Raw genomic sequence first — 26,046 nt, forward strand, 5'->3', positions numbered from 1 at the left:
GCAGAGGAAATGTTGCTTCTAAGAGAGCAAGAGAACAGAAGTTGCATTAGAATATCATTCAAATTCAGCTCTCTTAGCCAATATTAAGGCTCTAATGTTTCACTCACTGGGTTAAGGCATTGAATATAAGTGGTGGTTGCGGGGGGTGGTGGGGGACAAGGATGGAGTGGCAGAGTGGAGGGTGTAAAGATGCAAGGTTGGGTTTGTCTTCCAATTGTTAACAGTACGTCAAATTTCCATTTGCTGTCAACAAAAACAAATTGAAATTTACAACAATGCTGTGATTGCTCAATAGAAGTAATTAAACAATAAAATAATTATTTTAATTAAAAATTCTCAAACGCAACTATGGTTACTATAGAAAATTATATTCCTCCATCTTGTTTTGGTATGGATCTCCAGCACACACTATGGTAGTCGAAGATTACTATAATTTGTATAACAAAATTTAATTCAGAACATGACCTTATGACACAGAGGCAAGTGCAAAGTGCATTCCAATGTCTAGATGGAGAAAGGGTAGTGAGTCACTAGTAATGTGACTGAGGATTGTTGCACCTACCAGCACACGCTTCCATCAAATTCTTCAAGGGTCCTTTGGTGTACAGTAACCCAACTAGTATACCAGAGAGGTGGCCAACAAAAGATGTTCTAGAAGAAAATAAAATTGTTAAGCGCCTGCTTATAAGTAACACTGATTGAACACTGAATGCACAGTTAAAATTCTGGCAATTTCAAATATGAGCTTTGTTTTCTGAAATTATTTTAATGGTGAAATTTAGGAAGATGCAGATCTATCTGTAAGGAACTACATAATTAAGGTAGTGTGACTAAGGGGATGATGGATAGAGAACTGGCTGGGCAACAGGAGACAGAGAGCTGTAGCGGAAGGAAGTTTTTCAATATGGAGACCTGTGACCAGTGGTGTTCCACAAGGATCCGTGTTGGGGCCACTGTTGTTTGTGATAAACATAAATGATCTGGAGGAAGGTATAGATGGTCTGATTAGCAAGTTTGCAGATAACACTAAGATTGGTGGAATAGCAGATAGTGAAGGGGACTGTTGGAGAATGCAGCAGAATATAGATAGATTGGAGAGTTGGGTGGAGAAATGGTGGATGGAGTTCAATCCAGGCAAATGGGAGGTGATGCATTTTGGAAGATCAAATTCAAGAATGAAGTGTACAGTAAATGGAAAAGACCTGGGGAAAAATTGATGCATAGAGAGATCTGGGTGTTCAGGTCCATTGCACCCTGAAGGTGGCAACACAGGTTGATAGAGTAGTCAAGAAGGTATACAGCATGCTTTCATTCAGATACTGAGTACAAGAGTTGGCATGTCATGTTACAGTTGTACAGGGTTTTGGTTCAGCCACATTTAGAGTACTGTGTACAGTTCTGGTCGCCACATTACCAAAAGGATGTGGATGCTTTGGAGAGGATGCAGAGGAGGTTCACCAGGATGTTGCCTGGTATGGAGGGTGCTAACTATGAAGAGAGGTTGAGTAGATTATGATTATATACATTAGAAAGACGGAGGTTGAGGGGGGACCTGATTGAGGTCTACAAAATCGTGAGAAGTACAGGCAGGGTGGATAGCAAGAAGCTTTTTCCCAGAGTGGGGGCTCAATCACTAGGGGTCATGATTTCAAGGTGGGAGGGGAAACTTTAAGGGAGATATGCGTGGTAAGTTCTTTACACAGAGGGTGGTAGGTGCTTGGAACGCGTTGCCAGTGGAGGTGGTACAGGCAGACATGATAGCATCATTTAAGATAAATACATGAATGGGCAGGGAGCAGAGGGATACAGATCCTTGGAAAATTGGTGACAGGTTTAGATGGAGGATCTGGATCGACACAGGCTTGGAGGGCTGAAGGGCCTGTTCCTGTGCTGTAACTTTCTTTGATTTTTGTTCTTGAGTGCCTTGTATCATTTTAGTGAAACCTCCCCACTTTTATAGACCATTCCCTTTGAAATAAAGGCCAACATTTTATCTGCCTTCCCTATTACTGGCTGATCTTCCATTTTAGCTTTTTGTAATTCATGAGGACTCCCTCTGTATTCCATGTTACTCTGTCTGCCAGGTTTTTGTTTACTTGCTTAATCTGTCTGTATCTCTCTGCAGGCTATCACTCTCACCACTTGCCTTCTCGTGTATTTTGGTCATCTGCAAACCTGGTTACAGACTTTCCTCATCCAAATCATTATATTGTAGATCATTGTGGTCCCAGCACTGAACACTGTGGCATTCTAGTTACAGATTGCTCACTTGAAAATGCCCCACTTATTCCACTGTCTTCAATTATGAAAACAGAAACTGCTGGAGAAATCCAACAGATCTGGCAACATCTGTGGGAAGATAGCAGAATTAAAATTTCAAGTCCAGTGACTTTTCAGAAATCAACTGACCCACTGTTACCTGTTTATGTCTCCTTCCCTTTTCACTAAAGGTGTTAGATTGTCAGTACTGCAATCCTCTGGGTCTTTTCCCAGAATCTAGGGATTCTTGGAAGATTACTATCAGTGCATCCACTATCTCTGTCACTAGGATGAAACCCATCAATCCAGAAGGCTTACTGGTCTTTAGTCCCATTAATTTCCAAACCACTAGAGGAAAAAGTGCTAAGTTATTGTGTTTATTTCGTCTTCTTCTCTTGTTCCTTCATTTAGTGCCTTTGGAAAGATATTAGTGTCTTCTACTGTGAAGACTGATACAATGCATTTATTAAACTCCTCCGCTATTTCCTGGTTTCCAACTATTATTCTACCAGACTTGCTCTCCAAGGAGCCTAAGTTCACTTTGGCTTCTCTCTTTCTTTTTACACAAAGAAGCTCTTGCTTTCTATTTTAATACTATTTCAAGTTTATGTACAATGTTTATGTTCTCCCTTTTTATTATTTTTTGGTTATCTTTTGTTGCTTTTTGAAGAAAACGATCTTTCCCAATCCTCTCACTTACCACTAATCTTTGCTGCATTGTATATTTTTTCTTTCAATTTGATGCTACCCTTAACTTCCCTGGTTAACCATGATTGGTTTATCTATTTCCTAGAATCCTCCTTCCCTACTGGAAGATCTTTGTTTTGTCAATGAACTATTTTTTAAAAATGTCTGGCTTTGTTTCACAACAGTCTTTGCTGCTAAACTCTCCCCTAGTCCATTGTAGCTGCTTCTGTCCTCATTCTTTTGTAAATACCTTTATTTAAGTTTAGTATGGTTGCATCTGACCCAAGTTTCTCGGTCTCAAACTGAATGATAAATTCTGTTGAATTATTGTCACTCTGCCCTTAAGGATGTGTTACTCTGACATCATTTAATAAGCTTGCTTCATTGTGAGTTATCAAATCCAAAAACAGCCTGATCCTGGGTTGTACCCACAACATAATTCTAGGAAACTGTCTCAAATACAATCTATGAATTCCTCCTTATCACTGCCTGCGCCAATCTGACTATCCCAATTTATACGAAGATTATAAAGTCACTCAGAATTTGTTATATGCTCTTATTATCTCCTGATTCATTCTGACCTACCATCTCGTTAAGGAGCCTACAGACTTTTGCAATAAAAGTCAAAATTTCATTTGTCCTCCTGATTACCTGTTTTACTTGCATAGTACCTTTCTACAATTCATGCAGAACACACAGATCCCTCTGAGCAAAAACAGGTTGAAGTTTCTCTCAATTTTGATATAAAGGTGCCTTCTATTCTTCCAACTAAAACGCACGTTAAACTCTACCGTCTAAATTTTGGTCCTAACCCATCCATATCCATTTGTAAATTTCTTGTTTCTTCACTGCCACTTACTTTCCCACCTGTTTTTGTAACATCTTCTGTACATTTTATCTCCCCACCCAAGTCGTTAACATAGATTCTAAATAGTTAGGGTCTAAGGACCAAACCCTTCAACAGCCTATTAGTTACAGCTTGGCAACTAGAAAAAGTCAAATTTAGCCCAACACTCTGCTTTCTCTTGGTTAGCCAATCCTCTGTTCAAGCTAATATGTTACCCCAACATCTGTGTCACTTTGATAGATTGTATTACAACTATACCAACCTCCTGCCGTTGCAGGTTGCCCTTCATTAGAAACAACAAACAGATCAGCATCAAATTAACATTGAATGAACTTGTTTTGTGTATCCTCTGCTCCCTAAGGCCCCCCATTGTATTTTTCTTCAGAGCACCAGTGTTTTTTGAATTCTATAAACTCTGTAAATGCCTCTTTTCCTAAGCTACTGTAAATGAAATCTGAAAGAAACAAATTTTTGCAATGATAGTTACACTAAAACGTTGCTGCTAAACTATGACTGCAGAAAAATATTTGAAAAGTCAGGAACAAGAATTTTTAAAATAATTGAACAGCTATCAGTTTTCTGAGAAGAATCATTCTGGAAGTCATTGCTAGATTTGTTGGAAGTGAATTACTGTGTCACAGATTGTGTACTCACTTACCCTGGAGCAATCAAATGAATCGCAATCAGCTCGCCCCAGCATGCATACTGTTTCTGCACCGGGATGCCCAATATATAACTGGTACCTCCAGGATTGTAATGGTTGTTCACAACTTTCAGAGCAAACAAAACACCTGAAACATGGAGTAAATGAACAAAATTCATATAAATCATCATATTTCCTTTCAAACACACACACACACCCCTTCATTCCATTGATACCACAAGTACAGAGTCATTTTAAAACAATTTTCCAATTGCTAGATATTCTGCCATATATGATCTTCAGGAACAAAGTCCAGCTCAGTACCTTGTTGAAAACATGAAAACAACCCACGAGTGACTCATTCCCTGATATGCCTCCTCTCAATCAATGGGCCCCACGAAATGCAACTGGTCAGGCTATTTCAAATGGAGAAGTGGTTGCATTATAATTTTGTAGGCAAAACTCTGAATTCTGTTCTCATTAAATTCATGCACATAATATGTAAAACAAAGCAATTTTATTGCAGGAACTTTAAAACAGCACCCCTTTCTCCCTAACAATCTCATACATGATTAAGTAACAACTTATTCATCAAACGCCTTTCCCTGTGAATGCAAGATGGACTGCCAAGATCAGAAATGTCTTTCATCACCCTTTTAGGAAAGGTGGAACTATTGTACAGAGGACTAGGCTTCTCACCAGTGATCTGCCATTTAATTGCAGTGCTTTGGTGCAACAGTTGTGTCACAGCAAGTATAAACCTTTTACAGAAATCAAACCTTAAAAACCTCAGGAGAGACCGACAGACAAAATTATACACGTTCTCCCGTCAGAATTGGATTTGAGTACAAAGGAGCTTGAAAGGATGAAAGAGATAATGGGAACTGCAGATGCTGGAGATTCCAAGATAATAAAATGTGAGGCTGGATGAACACAGCAGGCCAAGCAGCATCTCAGGAGCACAAAAGCTGACGTTTCGGGCCTAGACCCTTCATCAGAGAGGGGGATGGGGGGAGGGAACTGGAATAAATAGGGAGAGAGGGGGAGGCGGACCGAAGATGGAGAGCAAAGAAGATAGGTGGAGAGGGTGTAGGTGGGGAGGTAGGGAGGGGATAGGTCAGTCCAGGGAAGACGGACAGGTCAAGGAGGTGGGATGAGGTTAGTAGGTAGCTGGGGGTGCGGCTGGGGGTGGGAGGAAGGGATGGGTGAGAGGGAGAACCGGTTAGGGAGGCAGAGACAGGTTGGACTGGTTTTGGGATGCAGTGGGTGGGGGGGAAGAGCTGGGCTGGTTGTGTGGTGCAGTGGGGGGAGGGGATGAACTGGGCTGGTTTAGGGATGCAGTGGGGGAAGGGGAGAAGTCTGATTGAGAACGCCCTTGACCGCGTCTCCCGCATTTCCCGCGACACATCCCTCACACCCCGCCCCCGCCACAACCGCCCCAAGAGGATCCCCCTCGTTCTCACACACCACCCTACCAACCTCCGGATACAACGCATTATCCTCCGACACTTCCGCCATTTACAATCCGACCCCACCACCCAAGACATTTTTCCATCCCCACCCCTGTCTGCTTTCCGGAGAGACCACTCTCTCCGTGACTCCCTTGTTCGCTCCACACTGCCCTCCAACCCCACCACACCCGGCACCTTCCCCTGCAACCGCAGGAAATGCTACACTTGTCCCCACACCTCCTCCCTCACCCCCATCCCAGGCCCCAAGATGACATTCCACATTAAGCAGAGGTTCACCTGCACATCTGCCAATGTGGTATACTGCATCCACTGTACCCGGTGCGGCTTTCTCTACATTGGGGAAACCAAGCGGAGGCTTGGGGACCGCTTTGCAGAACACCTCCGCTCAGTTCGCAACAAACATCTGCACCTCCCAGTCGCAAACCATTTCCACTCCCCCTCCCATTCTCTTGATGACATGTCCATCATGGGCCTCCTGCACTGCCACAATGATGCCACCCGAAGGTTGCAGGAACAGCAACTCATATTCCGCCTGGGAACCCTGCAGCCATATGGTATCAATGTGGACTTCACCAGTTTCAAAATCTCCCCTTCCCCCACTGCATCCCTAAACCAGCCCAGTTCATCCCCTCCCCCCACTGCACCACACAACCAGCCCAGCTCTTCCCCCCCACCCACTGCATCCCAAAACCAGTCCAACCTGTCTCTGCCTCCCTAACCGGTTCTCCCTCTCACCCATCCCTTCCTCCCACCCCCAGCCGCACCCCCAGCTACCTACTAACCTCATCCCACCTCCTTGACCTGTCCGTCTTCCCTGGACTGACCTATCCCCTCCCTACCTCCCCACCTACACCCTCTCCACCTATCTTCTTTGCTCTCCATCTTCGGTCCGCCTCCCCCTCTCTCCCTATTTATTCCAGTTCCCTCCCCCCATCCCCCTCTCTGATGAAGGGTCTAGGCCCGAAACGTCAGCTTTTGTGCTCCTGAGATGCTGCTTGGCCTGCTGTGTTCATCCAGCCTCACATTGAAAGGATGAAAGTTGTGCGTTGGCTATAAAAGTCCTATCTGGAATTATTGCCACTAATTCAAATTCCGCAGTGAATGCAGAAACAGTCAAAAACCATCCCACCTCTAATTAATGGGCTGATATTTTAAAACAAATTCCAATCTAATATCACTTTCTTTAACCGAGAGTTTTGCAAGATTACAATGGAGACATTTGCAATTCCTTCACATATTTCTTTTAGTAACCTGGGGTGGGAATTACCACGTTTTCAGCTTGACTATCTGCAGTCTCATTATTTCCACCGTGTTTTAAAAGCTTAAAGTATTTACTAGGTTCCTCCACACAATTTACTTTTCCTGCTATCAATTATATTTTTATCATAACAAACACAAAATCTCTAACGACAATCACACGGGCTCACGCGCATCTATGTCCACCTGTATTTTTCTATGTTCTAGAAAATTCTGACCCACTGGTCACAGGTTCTGTGGGTCCTTGGGTGGCTAATGAGTCCAAACTTAGAGCAGCATCTCCAACACACACCTAGCAGAAGTTTCCAGGGTGTGGAGGTGGTGTTTAGCCTTGAGATCAATGGCATTCCTTTGTTCGGGTCCAGTTCTTCTCAAAGAATGGAATCTCAACATTCAAGAGCTTCCTCCAAGTGATTTCAACTGAACAAGTGTCTCCCAATCATTAACATCTATGTTGCATTTCTTGAGGGAAGCCTTCAGGAAATTTTTGAAACACTTCTTTACACTTCTCTTGTTCTCCCCTTTGTTGAGGGCTTTTCTTGAGCTGGGTGAAGATGATTTGCTTTGACAGTTGGAACTCAGGCTTCTGGTAAGCATCTGACAAACCTAGTATTTCCTAATGTGGTGTTATCTGCTTAAATGAGGCACCACATTTTTCCACCTGCTTTCTAAATACATTAATATAACCTTTTACACTTATATTTATATCTATGACAAGTTTCTCACCTACAATGTGCCTTTGTTGCTCTTAATACTGTTATTGTATCCTTTTTTGTTTTTAAGAGCTGTCTGCCAGAATTCCACTATTCTTTCCACTTATGCACACTTCTGCAAAATTTATCCTGCATATTATCTCAATCGATGACCAGTACTGCTCAACCACACAAATGGAATTACTAGCTTTTCGGTGTAAATGCTGTTCTTGTATTGTACCAAATACTTCATTGTTAACAAGCAAACCTATAGACAACTTAGCTCAATTTATGCATCATTCTTTTAAAGTCAGCCTTAAGCAGAGTGTGTTCCAAACTTAAATATCAAATTCAACCACATTAAATTTGCTAGGTTTCTCCAGCATTTTCCAGGCTTGTTTTGGATTTCCAGTAGCTGCAGTGTTTTGCTTTTACTCAAACATTCATTATTTCACCAGATATTTACCTTCCAAGTTTGGTAAAGACATTTTAACTTGTTAATACAATAAACAAAATTAAGGATTTCTGAGCAAAGGAGAGGGTTAAGGCTGCATATTAAAGGTAAGTGGTTAATGCTTTGCGAAATGACAGCTCACATTATTGAGGATAAAATTCAGTAAAAAGTAGTGAACGTTCTTACCTGAGAAACCAACCGCACATTGCATTTTATATGAATGGTCTTCCATTAGTTCTTCAAGGAGTATTTCCAGCACCAAGTAGACGACTCCAGTCATGACAGAAAACACAGACAACATGTAGGCAAACCACTTGGTGCCAAGCCTCGGCTCCAACTTTATCCCTTTGTATAACATAGACACCATGTTGAAGTATAAGTGCCAGTCATCAGCATGGTGAAACGGTGAATAAAAAAGACGTTTCCAATCTTTTCTGTTCCAAGTTTCATGCACACTGATGCAAACATTCAATAACGGCTTAAGTGGTGATAAGAAAAGGTAGATGTTCAGTGCCATTGTTATCAGCGTAACAGTTGGAATATTATCAAATCCCACATGGATTATCTGGCTAAGTAACAGAAGCAGTCCCATGTTCCCTCCTCGGTGCCTGGAATGCATGACTTCCACAATTAGGTATTAACTCAGGTTGTAAGCCCTTTTGGTTAGTTAATATCGTATTCAGGACCAAAGTCTGAAACAACAATAACACAACTTGGAGTTACAAAGCACGCACACATATTAGCATAATATTTACTTTTACTGAACAAGAAATTTCACTTTTACACTATTTTGATTAAAAAGAATCAAATGTTGTGCTGCTCAATCGTTGTTATTCTCCATCCAACTCTCCTGCTGTGTTAAATGACTGCAAACTTTCCACACTAAATAAGAACTGAAAGAGCTGCAGATGCCGTAAATCAGAAACAAAGACAAAGTTGTTGGAAAAGCTCAGCAAGTGTGGCAGCATCTGTGAAGAGAAGCCAGAGTTAACGTTTCAGGTCTGGTGACCCTTCCTCAGAATAGTTAACCACATCTATCTTTGGTACATAACACCAACTCAACTGCCATCTCAATGAACGTTGACTTAATTGTGTGGGATATTCATTGTTTTAAATCAAAAACTGCAGAGATTTCAGATTTTTTTGGAAAGGCAGGGCTCAAGACACTTCATATAATAACATTTTGTATTGTAACCATTACCTGCCAACTTAAATAAACATGCTCCCAATGACATGTCACGGATTACCCTCCGCCAAGTTGGGCATCAGGAACATATTATCATTAACTATTATTAAATATCCTAATATCAGTCACAAAGACTAACCTATCATAACAGTAAGTAAATACTTCTACTGGCTAGGCCTATTTGAAGGCAGGAAAAGGACATTAACAGAAAATGTTTCAACACTCTGCAGATTTTCTTTTATTCATTCATGGGATGAGGGCATCGCTGGCTCGACAGAGTTTATTGGCAATCCCTAATTGCCCAGATGGCAGTTCAGAGTCAACCACATTGCTGTGGGTCTGGAGTCACATGTAGGCCAGACCAGGTAAGGATAGCGGTTTTGTTCCCTAAAGGACATTAGTGAACCAGTGGGTTTTTCCAACAAATGGCAATGGATTCATAGGCATCATTAGACTCTTAATTCTAGATATTTACTGCAGTCAAATTCCACCATCTGCTGTGGTGGGATTCGAACCCAGGTTCCCAGAACAATAGCTGGGTCACAGGATTAACAGCACAGTGATAATACCACTAGGCCACTGCACCAAAGAAAAGTTTCAGTGAGTTGCTATATTTACTTTTCGATATCTGAAGCAGAGAATTAACAGCATGCAACGTGCTTCTTCATATTAAGAACCAAAAGTAAAATTTGTTATCCAAGATTTTTTTAGGTCATCCAAAATAAATCAAGGCATGCATGACCTTTTTTTGACCTGTCTAGAACTACACAAGACATCTTAAACACAAATTTAAATCTAAAAACTTCCATTAATTCATACATTCCGTTTCACATTAGACATCTAGACAACCAGAAATGGGTATTTTATATATGCTACAAATCAAAGGAGGGACAAAATTGTGAGCTTTATAAGACAAGAGAATTGTCAGCTGGTTTTTCAATCCCCGGTTTAAACATCTGGAAACAGTTGAGATTTAAGGGGATCTCAGACATCGACGTAAGATTAACTTCTGAAGCAGAGACTGTTGTTGACTCAGGACCTAAAATTATATTATGAGAAACTATCGATTGCTGAACCGAGGGTTGGTTTGAAATTTCCTCTTCTGCTCTTTCAGTGGATGTATCAGTCTTTCTGAAATAAATAGGTGACCATCTGTGTAAATAGCAGAAATGAGAGTTTCAGATTCCCTTCAATATCCTGTGATGTAATTTCAAGACAAAATGTATAAAATGCTTTCTTCTTATGAAAAATTAATCCTAAAAAGCACTGTTTTCCCCTATTACTGTCAAAGTGGTTTACTCAATTGTTGATTAGCCTCTTGGCTGTGGATTTATATTCTAGCCTGTAAATCACTTCAAGGTATTCAATATTCCTTACTTAAGTTAAGGCCTTTGAGATCTGTAACACTGAAGTCCTGAAAATATATAATCCTGCTTCCATTCACAAATAAGACAACTAAATTACTCTGTGATCCAAACAAAGCTTTGAGATAGTGCAGTAGCAATTTCTTCAGGATTCTAGCCGTAAACTGACAGAAGTTCTTTTGTTTAAAAACCCATTAACCAAAAACAAGATTATGACAAGAATACATTTGAATATTGTTACAGCAAAGGATAAACAGATCTTTTAAAATGAGGACTGTTCAATTATTATTTGAACAAAGGTCCCTTTTCAGGAAATAAATGACAGGCAACCTGCTTGCTGCTGATGGAATGCAATTCCTCCTTAAAATGGATGTTTTGGGAAGCTGTCTGAAGTTACTCGTGTTTTGGTCAGCATGCCTTGCTTAAATAACTGACCAAACACACTGGGTGAATTGTTCGTTTTCTGCAAGAGACGTCTCAATCCCTGCTGCCGCCCCCAAACGTACAAATATTAAGAATATCCTTCAGACAAACTGGCTGCATTGACCATGCCTGCCACGTGCCTGCATATTTGTTCACCAACTCAGAAATAAATTTGAGTTGGAAAAGTGAGTTCCAGGAATAAACTTTATATTTGTTTAGAGAGCACTGTACATAAGTGATGTGTGTTAACATTTTAAGCATTTCAGAAATGTGCTTTCTGTATACGCAGTCCAGCCTTAGATATCTGAAATAGTTGCCTGGTATGAAATCAGCTCAACTTCTCTCATACTGCCTGCAACATATTGTCCATTTTCCACAATGTGCTACTCTTCCTCTGGTCAGTTTTAGTAGGGAGATGATTGTCTATCTAGTGGTACTGTTGACGGTATAGTAACCCAGAGACCTGGCTTGAGTCTTACCATGGTAGATGGTGGAATAAATACAAATTTTTAAGTATATAGTATGAAACTCTTGCCATTTTTGTGAAAAAGTTATCTGGTTTGTTAATGTCATTTAAGAAAGGAAACTTGCTATCCTTACCCGGCATGGTCAACATGTAACTCCAGTCTCAGAGCAATGTAGTTGATTCTCAACATCTCTCTGAAATGGATTCGCAATCAACTGCTAGAAAGTCTCTAACAAAAAAGGGAGGGAACCTGACAGACCATCTGGCATTGGCTGAGACACAAGAAATTATAATGCCACAAACAAGCTCCAGGAATATCTAACAAACTTTGAGGCCCCATTATTTACCTTGCTAGGTCACAAAACAATCTAAAATAAAAATCCTTTTGTGTTATGACAAAATGGGTCAATGCGTTGAAAAATGGCAGAGGAGTTCAACCTGAATAAATGCTTGGTTTGCAATTTAGTATGAAAATTAGGGGTAGGACTTATACAATTCATGGTCGGACCTTGGTCAGTGTTGGAGAACAGAGGAACATCGGGGTTCAGCACGTCTATATCACATATAGGGAGGTTGTTTAAAAAGGCCTTCATTGCTGAGTCTTTTGAGTATAGGAGTTGGGAAGTCATGGTGAGGTTTAACAGGTCAGTGGTGGGGAAGCTGCTGGAGAAGATACTGAGGGATAGGATCGATTTACATTTGGAAAAAAATGGGCTTATTAGTGATATGCAGCATGGTTTTGTGCAGGGAAGGTCATATCTTACCAAATTGATAGAATTCTTTGAGGAAGTGACAAAGTTGATAATGAGGGAAGGGCTGTACATGTCATACACATGGATTTCAGTAAGGCATCTGATAAGGTTCCCTATGGTAGTCTGATGGAGAAAGTGAAGTCACATGGGATCCAGGATGTACTGGCTAGATGGATGAGAACTGGCTGGGCAACAGGAGACAGAGAGTTGTAGTGGAAGGGAGTTTCTCAAATGGCGCAACATTGAGGGCCGAAGGGCCTGTTCTGCGCTGTATTGTTCTATGTTAAAATGGAGAAGTGTGACCAGTGGTGTTCCACAGGGATCCATGTTGGGACCACTGTTGTTTGTGACATACATAAATGACCTCGAGGAAGTCTAGATGGTCATTTAGCAAGTTTGGAGATGACACTAAGATTGGTGGAGCAGTAGATGGTGAAGGGGACTGTCAGAAAATGCTGCAGAATATAGACAGATTGGAGAGTTGGGCAGAGAAAAGGCAGATGGAGTTCAATCCAGACAAATGTGAGGTGATGCATTTTGGAAGATCCAATTCAAGAGCGAATTATACGGTAAATGGAAAAGCCCTGGGGATAACTGATGCATAGAGAGATCTGGGTGTTCAGGTCCATTGTACCCTGAAGGTGACAACGCAGGTTGATAGATTGGTCAACAAGGCATATGGCATGCTTTCATTCATTGGACGGGGTATTGAGTACAAGAGTTGGCAGGTCATGTTGCAGTTGTATAGGACTTTGGTTCAGCCACATTTGGAGTACTGTGTACAGTTCTGGTCACCACATTACCAAAAATGTGGATACTTTGGAGACGGTGCAGAGGAGGGTCACCAGGATGTTGCCTGGTATGGAGGGCGCTAGCTATGAAGACAGGTTGAGTAGATTAGGATTATTTACATCAGAAAGATGGAGATTGTGGGGGGAACTGATTGAGGTCTACAAAACCATGAGGGGTATAGACAGGGTGGATAGCAAGAAGCTTTTTCCCAGAGTGGGGTCTCAAGTACTAGTGATCACTGTTTCAAGCTGAGAGAGGAAAAGTTTAGGGGAGATACGCGTGGAAAGTTCTTTCCGCAGAGGGTGGTGGGTGCCTGGAACGCGTTGCCAGTGGAGGTGGTAGAGGTGGGCACGATAGCATCATTTAAGATGTATCTAGACAGATACATGAATGGACAGGGAGCAGAGGGATACAGATCCTCGGAAAATAGGCGACAGGTTTAGAAAGAGGATCTGGATCAGCGCAGGCTTGGAGGGCTGAAGGGCCTGTTCCTGTGTTGTAATTTTTTTTTCTCTTTGTTGTTCTTTGACATTGGTGAGGCCTCTACTGGAAAACTGTGACCAGTTCTGGTCGCCCAGTTATAGGCAGGATATTATTAAGGTGCAAAGGGTTCAGAAGAGATTGATCAGGATGTTGCCAGGTATGGAAGGTGTGAGTTATAAAGAAAGGCTGGGCCTTTTTCCACTGGAGCATAGGAGGTTGAGAGGTGACCTTATAGAAGTTCACATAATAATGAGGGGTACAGATAGGGTTATCAGTAGATGTCTTTTCTGCAGGGTGGGGGGTTTCAAGGCTGCAGGCACATTTTGAAGGTGAGAAGAGAGAGATTTTAGAAAGATGTGGGGGAAATGTTTATACACAAAGGGTGGTTTTTGTGTGGAATGAACTTCCTGAGGATATGGTGCATGGTGATACAATTACAATGTTTAAAAGACACTTGGATAAGGACATCAATAAGAAAGGTTTGGAGCTATGTGGGTCAGCAGCAGGCAGGTGGGACTAGTTTAGTTTGGGCTTATGTTCGGCCTGGACTGGTTGAACCAAAGGGTCTGTTTCTGTGCTGTATGCTTCTGGAGTCATTCATCATCATACAATCTGTCAGAGGATTGAGAGTGTTTGGAACATCTTGCCACACAGAGCTGAGGGGGACAGGTATCTTGTATATTTTTAAGGCTGAGATAGATTCTTGATCAGTCAAGGAATCAAGGGTAATGGGGAAAGAGCAGGAAAGTGGATGTGATGAATGTCGAATCAGCCATGATCCTAACGGACGGTGGAGAAGCTCAAGGGGCCAAACGGCCTGCTCTTATGGCGTTATCACTGTGCTAAATTGGATAGTTATTAAACAGATCCCACAATTCAAGACTCAGCATCCATGACAGGGCACTGTGGGTCACCAGCACCACCAGAACTGTCCTCACTGCTGAGTACACCCCCTACTCCACTATTACCATCAAGCCAGGTGATCAATCCTGTTTCAATGAAAGGTGCAGGACGGCAAATGAGGAATCGCACCAGGCACGTCTAAAGGAGGTGCCAACCTGGTGAAACTACAAAACAGGACCAGCACCATGTCAAACTGCATAAGTACATATAACAGTACAGCACAGTACAGGCCCTTCGGCCCACAATGTTCTGCTGACCTATTATCCTACTAAGATCAATCTACCCTGCATACCCTACATTTTACTGACTTCCTTGTGCCTATCCAAGAGTCGCTTAGAAGTCTCTAAAGTACCTGACTCCACTATCACTGTCAGCAGTGCATTCCACACGCCCACCACTCCCTGTGTGAAGATAAGCAGCAAGCAATTGACACAGCCAAGTGATTCCACATCAAACAGGTCAGATCCAAGTTCTGCAGACCGGCCACACCCATTTGTCAATAGTGGTGGAGTATTAAATAATTCACTGGAGGGAGACTCCACAAATATCCCATCTTCAATGATGAGGGAAATCCAACACATCAGTACCAAAGTTAAACCAAAACACTTGCGACAATCTTCAGCCAAAACAGCCAAGTGGATCATCTATCCTCCAGAGATCCCTTGCATCACAGATACCAGTCTTCACCCAACTTGATTTAAGCCATTCAATATCAAGAAATGATTGGAGGCATTCGACAATGCAAAGACTATGAACCCTGACAACATTCCAGCAATGGTGCTGAAGACTTGTGCTTCAGAATTTGTCACATCCCTAGCCAAGCTGTTCCAGTACAGCTACAACACTGGTATCTAGCAGACAATGTGGAAACTTGTCTAGGTATGCTCTGGACAAAAAAGCAGGACAAATCCAACAATGCCAATTAACACCTCATCAGCTTAATCTCAATCTCAGTAAAGTGATGAAAGGTGTCACCAACAGTGCTATCAAGCAGCGCTTGCACAACTGCAACCTGCTCAGTGACATTCAGCTCCTGACCTCCTTACAGCCTTGGTTCAAACATGGTCAAAACAGTTGAATTCCAGGGGAGAAGCAAGTCTGCCCTTGATATTAAGGCTGCATTAAACCAAGCGTGGCGCCAAGGAGCCCAAGCAAAACTGAAAACAATGGCAATCAGGGACAAAGACAACAAAATGTGAGGCTGGATGAACACAGCAGGCCAAGCAGCATCTCAGGAGCACAAAAGCTGACGTTACGGGCCTAGACCCTTCATCAGAGATTCTCCAGCATCTGCAGTTCCCATTATCTCCAATCAGGGACAAAACTCTCTGCAGGTTGGAATCATAGCTGACACATAGAAAGATGAGGTCAGTAATCTCAGCTCAAAGACATCTCTGTAGGAGTTCCTCAGGTAATTGCTAGGTCCAACCATCTTCAGCTGTTTCATCAATGACCCTCCCTCCATCATAAGGTCAGAAGTGGGAATGTTTGCCAATGATTGCACAATGTTCAGAACCATTTGCGATTCTTCTGATGCTGAAGCAGTCTTTGTTCAAATGCAGTAAGACATACACAATATCCAGGATTGGGCTAACAAAAGTCAAGTAATATTTACACCACTCATGTACCAGGCAATGACTATCTCCAAAAAGAGAGTATCTAACAGTCACAGAGATAATGGGAACTGCAGATGCTGGAGAATTCCAAGATAATAAAATGTAAGGCTGGATGAACACAGCAGGCCAAGCAGCATCTCAGGAGCACAAAAGCTGACGTTTCGGGCCTAGACCCTTCATCAGAGAGGGGGATGAGGAGAGGGAACTGGAATAAATAGGGAGAGAGGGGGAGGCGGACTGAAGATGGAGAGTAAAGAAGATAGGTGGGGAGAGTATAGGTGGGGAGGTAGGGAGGGGATAGGTCAGTCCAGGGAAGACGGAAAGGTCAAGGACGTGGGATGAGGTTAGTAGGTAGATGGGGGTGCGGCTTGGGATGGGAGGAAGGGATGGGTGAGAGGAAGAACCGGTTAGGGAGGCAGAGACAGGTTGGACTGGTTTTGGGATGCAGTGGGTGGGGGGGGAAGAGCTGGGCTGGTTGTGTGGTGCAGTGGGGGGAGGGGACGAACTGGGCTGGTTTAGGGATGCAGGAGGGGAAGGGGAGATTTTGAAACTGGTGAAGTCCACATTGATACCATTAGGCTGCAGGGTTCCCAGGCGGAATATGAGTTGCTGTTCCTGCAACCTTCGGGTGGCATCATTGTGGCAGTGCAGGAGGCCCATGATGGACATGTCATCTAGAGAATGGGAGGGGGAGTGGAAATGGTTTGCGACTGGGAGGTGCAGTTGTTTGTTGCGAACTGAGCGGAGGTGTTCTGCAAAGCGGTCCCCAAGCCTCCGCTTGGTTTCCCCAATGTAGAGGAAGCCACACCGGGTTCAATGCATGCAGTAAACCACATTGGCAGATGTGCAGGTGAACCTCTGCTTAATGTGGAATGTCATCTTGGGGCCTGGGATGGGGGTGAGGGAGGAGGTGTGGGGACAAGTGTAGCATTTCCTGCGGTTGCAGGGGAAGGTACCGGGTGTGGTGGGGTTGGAGGGCAGTGTGGAGCGAACAAGGGAGTCACGGAGAGAGTGGTCTCTCCGGAAAGCAGACAGGGGTGGGGATGGAAAAATGTCTTGGGTGGTGGGGTCGGATTGTAAATGGCGGAAGTGTCGGAGGATGATGCGTTGTATCCGGAGGTTGGTAGGGTGGTGTGTGAGAATGAGGGGGATCCTCTTAGGGCGGTTGTGGCGGGGGCGGGGTGTGAGGGATGTGTTGCGGGAAATACGGGAGACGCGGTCAAGGGCGTTCTTCACCAGTTTCAAAATCTCCCCGTCCCCTACTGCATCCCTAAACCAGCCCAGTTCGTCCCCTCCCCCCACTGCACCACACAACCAGCCCAGCTCTTCCTCCCCACCCACTGCATCCCAAAACCAGTCCAACCTGTCTCTGCCGGTTCTTCCTCTCACCCATCCATTCCTCCCACCCCAAGCCGCACCCCTATTTACCTACTAACCTCATCCCACCTCTTTGACCTGTCCGTCTTCCCTGGACTGACCTATCCCCTCCCTACCTCCCCACCTATACTCTCTCCACCTATCTTCTTTACTCTCCATCTTCGGTCCGCCTCCCCCCTCTCCCTATTTATTCCAGTTCCCTCTCCCCATCCCCCTCTCTGATGAAGGGTCTAGGCCCGAAACATCAGCTTTTGTGCTCCTGAGATGCTGCTTGGCCTGCTGTGTTCATCCAGCCTCACATTTTATTATCTAACATCACACTTTGACATTCAATGGCACTACCGTCACTGAATTTTTCACATCCAGAGAATCACCTTTGGCCACAAACTGGACTAAGCATATAGACACTGTGGCTACAAAAGCAGGTCAGATGGAGTGAATCCTGCTGTGAGTAACTCAGTTAAGTTGCCAAGTCTGTCCTTCCTCTGCAATGCATAAGTGATGGAATTCTCCCCACTTGTCTGGATGAGTGCAGCCCTAACAACACTCAAAAAGCATGACACCATTCTGGACAAAGCAGCCAATTGATTTGCACAGCATCCACAAAAATCCATTCCCTCCACCACTGATGCATACTATGTACAAGATGCACTGTAGAAATTCACAAAGATGCTTCAGTCAGTACTTTCCAAATCCACAAACATTACCATCTCCAAGGATAAAGGCAGCAAATACAAGGAAAACCATCACTTTCAAGTTCCCCTCCGAGCCACTCACCATCCTGACTTGGAAATAAATTTCCTTTTGTTCAGTGTTACTGGGTCAAAATCCTGGAACACTCTGCAGAATGGGTGTACCTATACCAAAAAGACTGGAGTTTCAAGGATGCAGCTCACCACCACTTCCTTGATGCTGTCCAAGCCAGCAACACCCATATCTGATGAAGGAATTAAGAACAGGTTGCTTGAAACATTTGTTTCCTGATACTATGAGAATTAATTGTACCTACTTGTTTTAAAAATATTTTAAATGGAATTGCTTGAATATATTGGTCCAAAAATTCTTGATGGTTCACTCCAAAACCAAAAGTGCAGCATTCCTGAACTTCTGATCACTAGTCTGATTTACAGTGTGCTTCTCCAGCATTTATGTCCTTCCTCTCACGTGGTGATCATAGAAACATAGAACATTACAGCACAGTACAGGCCCTTCGGCCCTCGATGTTGTGCCGACGTGTCATACCGATCTCAAGCCCATCTAACCTACACTATGCCATGTATGTCCATATGCTTATCCAATGATGACTTAAATGTACTTAAAGTTGGCGAATCTACTACCGTTGCAGGCAAAGAATTCCATTCCCTTACTACTCTCTGTGAGTAAAGAAACTACCTCTGACATCTGTCCTATATCTTTCACCCCTCAATTTAAAGCTATGCCCCCTCGTGCTCACCGTCACCATCCTAGGAAAAAGGCTCTCCCTATCCACCCTATCTAACCCTCTGATTATTTTATATGTTTCAAAAACTCCAGCTTGGGCTTAACCAGCAATTTTTCTTGGTCCCAACAGTACATCCCTGCTTATGAATCTGATGCGTTGCCCAATAAAGGACAGCATCAAATATGCAGCCTTTACCAGTAGATCCTGTGCAGCCACCTCCAGGGACCTGTGCAGATGCACTCCAGGTGTCTGACTTCCTCGTGCCTTACCTGCTCTTATTAGTCACAGTATTTAAGAGTCAGATCATGAGGAGATATGGAATTACTGGCCATTTTAGAGGGAGACAGTTGACTTGCTTGCAGTCTTATAGAGTGAACACCTTAATAAAAGTTTCTGGTTCTGATGAAGAGTCACTGGACTTGAAACATTAACGGTTTTCCTCCCAGATGCTGCCAGACCTGCTGAGTTTCTCCTAGCAGTTTCTGTTTTTGTTACAGATTTCCAGCATCTGCGGTTCTTTGTTTTAATAAAAGCTTGTTGTTTTCAACAGTGCAGCCCCTCATATATTCTTGAGATGTAACAATTATACAGTAAAATGCCTTTTTTTTTTCTAAAGTTAACCTACTTTTTGAAATAACTTGTTCAGAGATGCTATTACACATGTTGGGAGCAGATGGGGCTTGAACCAAGGTCTCCTGTCCAGGAATAGGAACACGACCACCATATGACAAGAGGTCCAAAATTTAATTCAAACTTCCATGATTGGTCACGGTGGAAATTCAAATCCATGCCCCTCGAACATTAGCTAGGGGCCCTGGGTTACTAGGTATTACCACTATACCAGGAGGGCAGATAGCAAACAAATTCTGCCAAATGCACACAATGTTTAAAGCCTCAATTTGTTAATTCTTCTCATTTTCAAATTCATTAACAGCTTACTTTCTCTCTATGATAGTAGCCTTCTCCAAGCCCCACAGTTAGACCCCAGATCTCTGCACTTGTCCTTCCTGGCCCTTTACATACACCCAATATTATTGGCCACATCATGTGCAACTGTACTGGCAGTTATCCAAGCCCCTAACTTTGACATTCCTCTATTGCTTGTCTCCTTTACAATACTCAATAAAATTTCTCTCAAGCTCCTTGTCATCTGTTTAATAAGCATCCAATGGTAGCACTTTTGTGAAGCACCTTTTTAACATTCTGCTTCATTGTGTACCACATAAATACAAGTTCTTCTCATGCAGTATCTGCACTTTTCTGTAACTTTTGGGCTTTTTTTTAAAACAGGATGCGATTACAAAATACAACAGGCATCTTCCAATTTTGAGGGGAATTCCTCTCAGCGCTTACTCCTCTCCAGTCTAAACTCTCGTCATGTCCTTTTTATTCATTCGCTGCAGCACACATTTAAAGGCAAAGACTGCTCCAACAAATAGTTTGTGCACTAATTAAGTCTTGGCTTTGCTCTAAATAGTTTTAGCAATAGGCATTCAAATTTTTGGGCGAACTGTAGTTCCCATTATCACATGACCACACAACACAAACAAATAAATTGCTGAGCTCTCCCCAGTGCTACTTTACAGTGGCAGAATTATTGCACTCAATAAGTTTATAGGCTATACGCTTAAGTTTTAGCTAATTGTGAAAAAGATTTCATTGAACCATACAAAAATTCAAAGGGGTTTGACTGCCATGTAGATCGACACAGACCTGGCTCCAGGATTTGGGAGTACAGTCTCAGGATAATGGGTTGATAATTCTTCAAAGAATTGAGAGATTCTTTGAAATTCTTCATGCTTGATCCTTTGTAGAACATACTTATGGCTGGAATAATTGGATATTTTGTCACTCTAGGTTACAGCAATCAAGAGAGACATGGGGATGATTTTGGGAAAGTGAAGTTGAGACATAAAACTGGCTCCAGTGTCTGTCCAGTTTAATCTTGTACTTGTTTCTTACATTTACAGCAATCTCTAATTAAAATTGGGAGTGTCAATGCAAGTGCACATGTATATCTACGCTACAGTTTTAGACAGCAACTTGTGAGGTTACACTCAAAACAGGCACAGTTTACATCCAGGAAATATTCATGAAGGTAAAGACAGGTTCGACCCTTACAAAATGTCCTGGTTACTGACATGTGGCATTTTGAAAGAAACAAAAATGAATATGATAAGTGAACAGATAAAAGCAAACTATAGTGGTAACATAATTGCAAAGTATATCTCAGAAGTGTGAAATAAAAACAGAACAAGCTGGAGAACTATTTCAGAGTTTGGGGCTAGGATTCCGGACCAGTTCTGAAGAGGAGTTATTCTGGACACAAACACAAAACGTTCTGTTCCTTTCTCAGAAGGAGGAGTGGTGGGGGTGGGGGTGTAGAGGGCATGAGGGGTGGGTGTGGAGGGGGTTTAAGGATGAATGGGGGGGGCAGGGTGATGGGGAGTTGTGGGGTGGGGAGTGTATGGCAGAGATGGGGGGTGCGGGGGTGTATGGGGGCTGTTTAGGGTGATTGGGTGTGTATGGGGGCTGTGGAGTGTGTATGGGGGCTGTGGAGTGTGTATGGGGGAGGGGCTGTAAGGGGGTGATGGGAAGGTGTGTGTGGGGGTGGGGACGGGAGCGGTGTGTGGAGGGGTGGGTGGGGTGTCCGCGAGGTTGGGGGGGGGGGGAGAAGAGAGGTGCGCGGTGGGGGTGGGGGTGGGGGTGTGGGAAGTGCCTGTGTGGAGCTGGGGGTGTGTGTGTGTGGAGGGGGGGGGAGCCTTTTGAGGAGGCGCGGGGGGGCGCATGGGCACAGGTGAATGGGGCGTGCTGTCAGTATACAGGGTGTTGATGGGGCGGTGATGGGAGGTGTAGGGGAGTGTATGGGGCGCTATGGGAGGGACGATGGGGGTGTAATCAGGGGCGATGGGGGTGATGGGGAGATGTGTGGGGGGGGGATGGGTGTTATCGGGGGTGTATGGGGGGGTGATATGGGGAGGAGTGATGGGGGGTGATGTGGGGGGGGGGGGGCGCATGATGTGGGGGGGGCGCGTGATGTGGGGGGGGGCGCGTGATGTGGGGGGGGCGCGTGATGTGGGGGGGGCGCGTGATGTGGGGGGGGCGCGTGATATGGGGGGGGCGCGTGATATGGGGGGGGCGCGTGATATGGGGGGGGCGCGTGATATGGGGGGGGCGCGTGATATGGGGGGGCGCGTGATATGGGGGGGCGCGTGATATGGGGGGGGGAGAGACGATGTGGGGGGGGAGACGATGTGGGGGGGGAGACGATGTGGGGGGGGAGACGATGTGGGGGGGGAGACGATGTGGGGGGGCGCGTGAAGTGGGGGGGGCGCGGGATGTGGGGGGGGGCGCGGGATGTGGGGGGGGCGCGGGATGTGGGGGGGGCGCGGGATGTGGGGGGGGCGCGGGATGTGTGGGGGGGCGCGGGATGTGTGGGGGGGTCGTGATGTGGGGGGGGGCGTGATGTGGGGGGGGGCGTGATGTGGGGGGGGGGCGTGATGTGGGGGGGGGGCGTGATGTGGGGGGGGGGCGTGATGTGGGGGGGGGGCGTGATGTGGGGGGGGGGCGTGATGTGGGGGGGGGGCGTGATGTGGGGGGGGCGTGATGTGGGGGGGGGGCGTGATGTGGGGGGGGGGCGTGATGTGGGGGGGGGGGCGTGATGTGGGGGTGGGGGCGTGATGTGGGGGGGGGCGTGATGTGGGGGGGGGGCGTGATGTGGGGGGGGGGCGTGATGTGGGGGAGGGGGCGTGGTGGGGGGGCGCGTGGTGGGGGGGCGCGTGGTGGGGGGGCGCGTGGTGGGGGGGCGCGTGGTGGGGGGGGCACGTGGTGGGGGGGGCGCGTGATGTGGGGGGGGGCGCGTGATGTGGGGGGGGCGCGTGATGTGGGGGGGGCGCGTGATGTGGGGGGGCGCGTGATGTGGGGGGGCGCGTGATGTGGGGGGGCGCGTGATGTGGGGGGGCGCGTGATGTGGGGGGGCGCGTGATGTGGGGGGGGGCGCGTGATGTGGGGGGGGCGCGTGATGTGGGGGGGGCGCGTGATGTGGGGGGGGCGCGTGATGTGGGGGGGGCGCGTGATGTGGGGGGGGCGCGTGATGTGGGGGGGGCGCGTGATGTGGGGGGCGCGTGATGTGGGGGGGCGCGTGATGTGGGGGGGCGCGTGATGTGGGGGGGCGCGTGATGTGGGGGGTGGGGTCATTAATTTGGGGAAGTGTTGTGGGGGTGATAGTGAATTGGGAGGTGATGGGGGTTTGGGGGGTGATGGGGGGTTGTGGGGTGATGACGGGGGGTTTGCGGGGTGATGATGGGGGCGTTGGGGGGGATGATGGGGGGTTTTGTGGGGGGGTGATGGGGGTTTTGTGGGGGGGAGATGGGGATTTGGGGGTGATGGGGGGGGCGATGTGGGGTTGTGGGGGGTGATGGGGGCGTTGTGGAGGTGATGATGGGGGTTTGGGGGTGATGGTGGGGGGGTTGTGGGGGTGATGATGGGGGCGTTGTGGGGTGATGATGGGGGCGTTGGGGGGGTGATGATGGGGGCGTTGGGGGGGTGATGGGGGGGTTGTGGTGTCATGATGGGGGGGTTGTGGGGATGATGATGGGGCTGTTGGGGGGGATGATGATGGGGCTGTTGGGATGACGATGGGGGCGTTGGGGGGTGATGATGGGGGGGGTTGGGGGGTGATGATGGGGCCATGTGGGGGTGATGGGGGGTTTGTGGGGGGGTGATGGGGGGTTTGTGGGGGGGAGATGGGGGGTTGTGGTGGGTGATGATGGAGTGGTTGTGGGGTGACGATGGTGGGGGGGGTGTGGGGTGATGGTGGGGGGGGTGTGGGGTGATGGTGGGGGGGGTGTGGGGGTTGTCGGGGGTGATGGGGGGGTTGTCGGGGGTGATGGGGGGGTTGTGGCGTGGTGATGGGGGGTTGGGGGCGATGATGGGGGCGTTGGGGGGGTGATGATGGGGGCGTTGGGGGGGTGATGATGGGGGCGTTGGGGGGGTGATGATGGGGGCGTTGGGGGGGTGATGATGGGGGCGTTGGGGGGGTGATGATGGGGGCGTTGGGGGGGTGATGATGGGGGCGTTGGGGGGGTGATGATGGGGTTGGGGGTTAATGGATGGTCTGTGGGGGGGAATGGGTGGTTTGTGGGGGGGGGGGAATGGGTCGTTTGTGGGGGGCGGGTGGGGGTTTGTGGGGGGGGTTGATGGGGGTTTGTGGGGGTGATATGGGGAAGGATTGGGGGGTGATATGGGAAAGGATTGGGGCGGTGGGTGATGTGGGGGTGATATGTGGAAGGGTTGTGGGCGGTGATGTGGGCAAGGGTTGGGAGGGTGATGTGGGGTGTGATATTGGGAAGGGTTGTGGTTGGGGGCTGATGTGCGGGTGATATGGGGAAGGGTTGTGGGGGTGTGTGATAATGGGGGGGTTTGTGATAATGGGGGGGTGTGATAATGGGGGGGGTGTGATAATGGGGGGGGGGGTGTGATAATGGGGGGGGGGTGTGATAATGGGGGGGGGTGTGATAATGGGGGGGGGTGTGATAATGGGGGGGGGGGTGATAATGGGGGGGGTGTGATAATGGGGGGGGTGTGATAATGGGGGTGGTGTGATAATGGGGCGGATGCGATAATGGGGGGGGATGCGATAATGGGGGGGGATGCGATAATGGGGGGGGATGCGATAATGGGGGGGGATGCGATAATGGGGGGGGATGCGATAATGGGGGGGTTGCGGGGAAGGGTTGTGGGGGGGTGATTATGGGGGTGTTGATATTGTGGGGGTTGTGGGTGGGGGTGATATGGGGAAGGGTTGTGGGGGGGGATATGGGAAAGGGTTGTGGGGGGGATATGGGAAAGGGTTGTGGGGGGGGGATATGGGAAAGGGTTGTGGGGGGGGGATATGGGAAAGGGTTGTGGGGGGGGATATGGGAAAGGGTTGTGGGGGGGGATATGGGAAAGGGTTGTGGGGGGGGGATATGGGAAAGGGTTGTGGGGGGGGATATGGGGAAGGGTTGTGGGGGGGGGAATATGGGGAAGGGTTGTGGGGGGGGGAATATGGGGAAGGGTTGTGGGGGGGGGAATATGGGGAAGGGTTGTGGGGGGGGATGGGGGGGGAATATGGGGAAGGGTTGTGGGGGGGTATATGGGGAAGGGTTGTGGGGGGGGGATATGGGGAAGGGTTGTGGGGGGGGATATGGGGAAGGGTTGTGGGGGGGGATATGGGGAAGGGTTGTGGGGGGGGATATGGGGAAGGGTTGTGGGGGGGGATATGGGGAAGGGTTGTGGGGGGGGGATATGGGGAAGGGTTGTTGGGGGGGGATATGGGGAAGGGTTGTGGGGGGGGATGTGGGGAAGGGTTGTGGGGGGGGGATGTGGGGAAGGGTTGTGGGGGGGGGATGTGGGGAAGGGTTGTGGGGGGGGGATGTGGGGAAGGGTTGTGGGGGGGGGGATGTGGGGAAGGGTTGTGGGGGGGGGGGATGTGGGGAAGGGTTGTGGGGGGGGGGGATGTGGGGAAGGGTTGTGGGGGGGGGATGTGGGGAAGGGTTGTGGGGGGGGGATGTGGGGAAGGGTTGTGGGGGGGGGGGATGTGGGGAAGGGTTGTGGGGGGGGTGATGTGGGGAAGGGTTGTGGGGGGGGGATGTGGGGAAGGGTTGTGGGGGGGGTGATGTGGGGAAGGGTTGTGGGGGGGGGGGATGTGGGAGAGGGTGGGGGGGGGGATGTGGGAGAGGGTGGGGGGGGGGATGTGGGAGAGGGTGGGGGGGTTATGGTAGGGGTGGTGGTGTGGGGGGGGTTGATAATGGGGGGGGATGTGGGGGGGGGATGTGGGGAGGGGATGTGGGGAAGGGTTGTAGGGGGAATGATGTGGGGAGGGTTATGGTGGGGGGGTGGTGGTGATGGTGGAGGGGGGGTGTGATGGTGGGGGGTGTGATGGTGGGGGG

General features: G+C 47.2%; 1 protein-coding gene across 2 annotated transcripts in view; it reads right to left on the reverse strand.

Annotated features, from left to right (window-relative positions):
* rhbdd1 (rhomboid domain containing 1) overlaps nt 1–26,046 on the reverse strand; it is a 76,656-nt gene that overhangs the window by 50,408 nt on the left and 202 nt on the right. For both annotated transcript variants that reach the window (XM_048542165.2, XM_048542164.2), the window contains exons 2-4: nt 8,498–9,003; nt 4,452–4,584; nt 563–651 (exon numbers count right to left, since the gene is read on the reverse strand). In XM_048542165.2, the coding sequence (XP_048398122.1) occupies nt 563–651; nt 4,452–4,584; nt 8,498–8,930 (655 nt within the window). In that variant the 5' untranslated portion in view covers nt 8,931–9,003. The remainder of the gene's footprint in view (nt 1–562; nt 652–4,451; nt 4,585–8,497; nt 9,004–26,046) is intronic.

The sequence above is a fragment of the Stegostoma tigrinum genome, chromosome 14 (genome assembly GCF_030684315.1).
Source record: "Stegostoma tigrinum isolate sSteTig4 chromosome 14, sSteTig4.hap1, whole genome shotgun sequence".
Taxonomy (NCBI): Eukaryota; Metazoa; Chordata; class Chondrichthyes; order Orectolobiformes; family Stegostomatidae; genus Stegostoma; species Stegostoma tigrinum.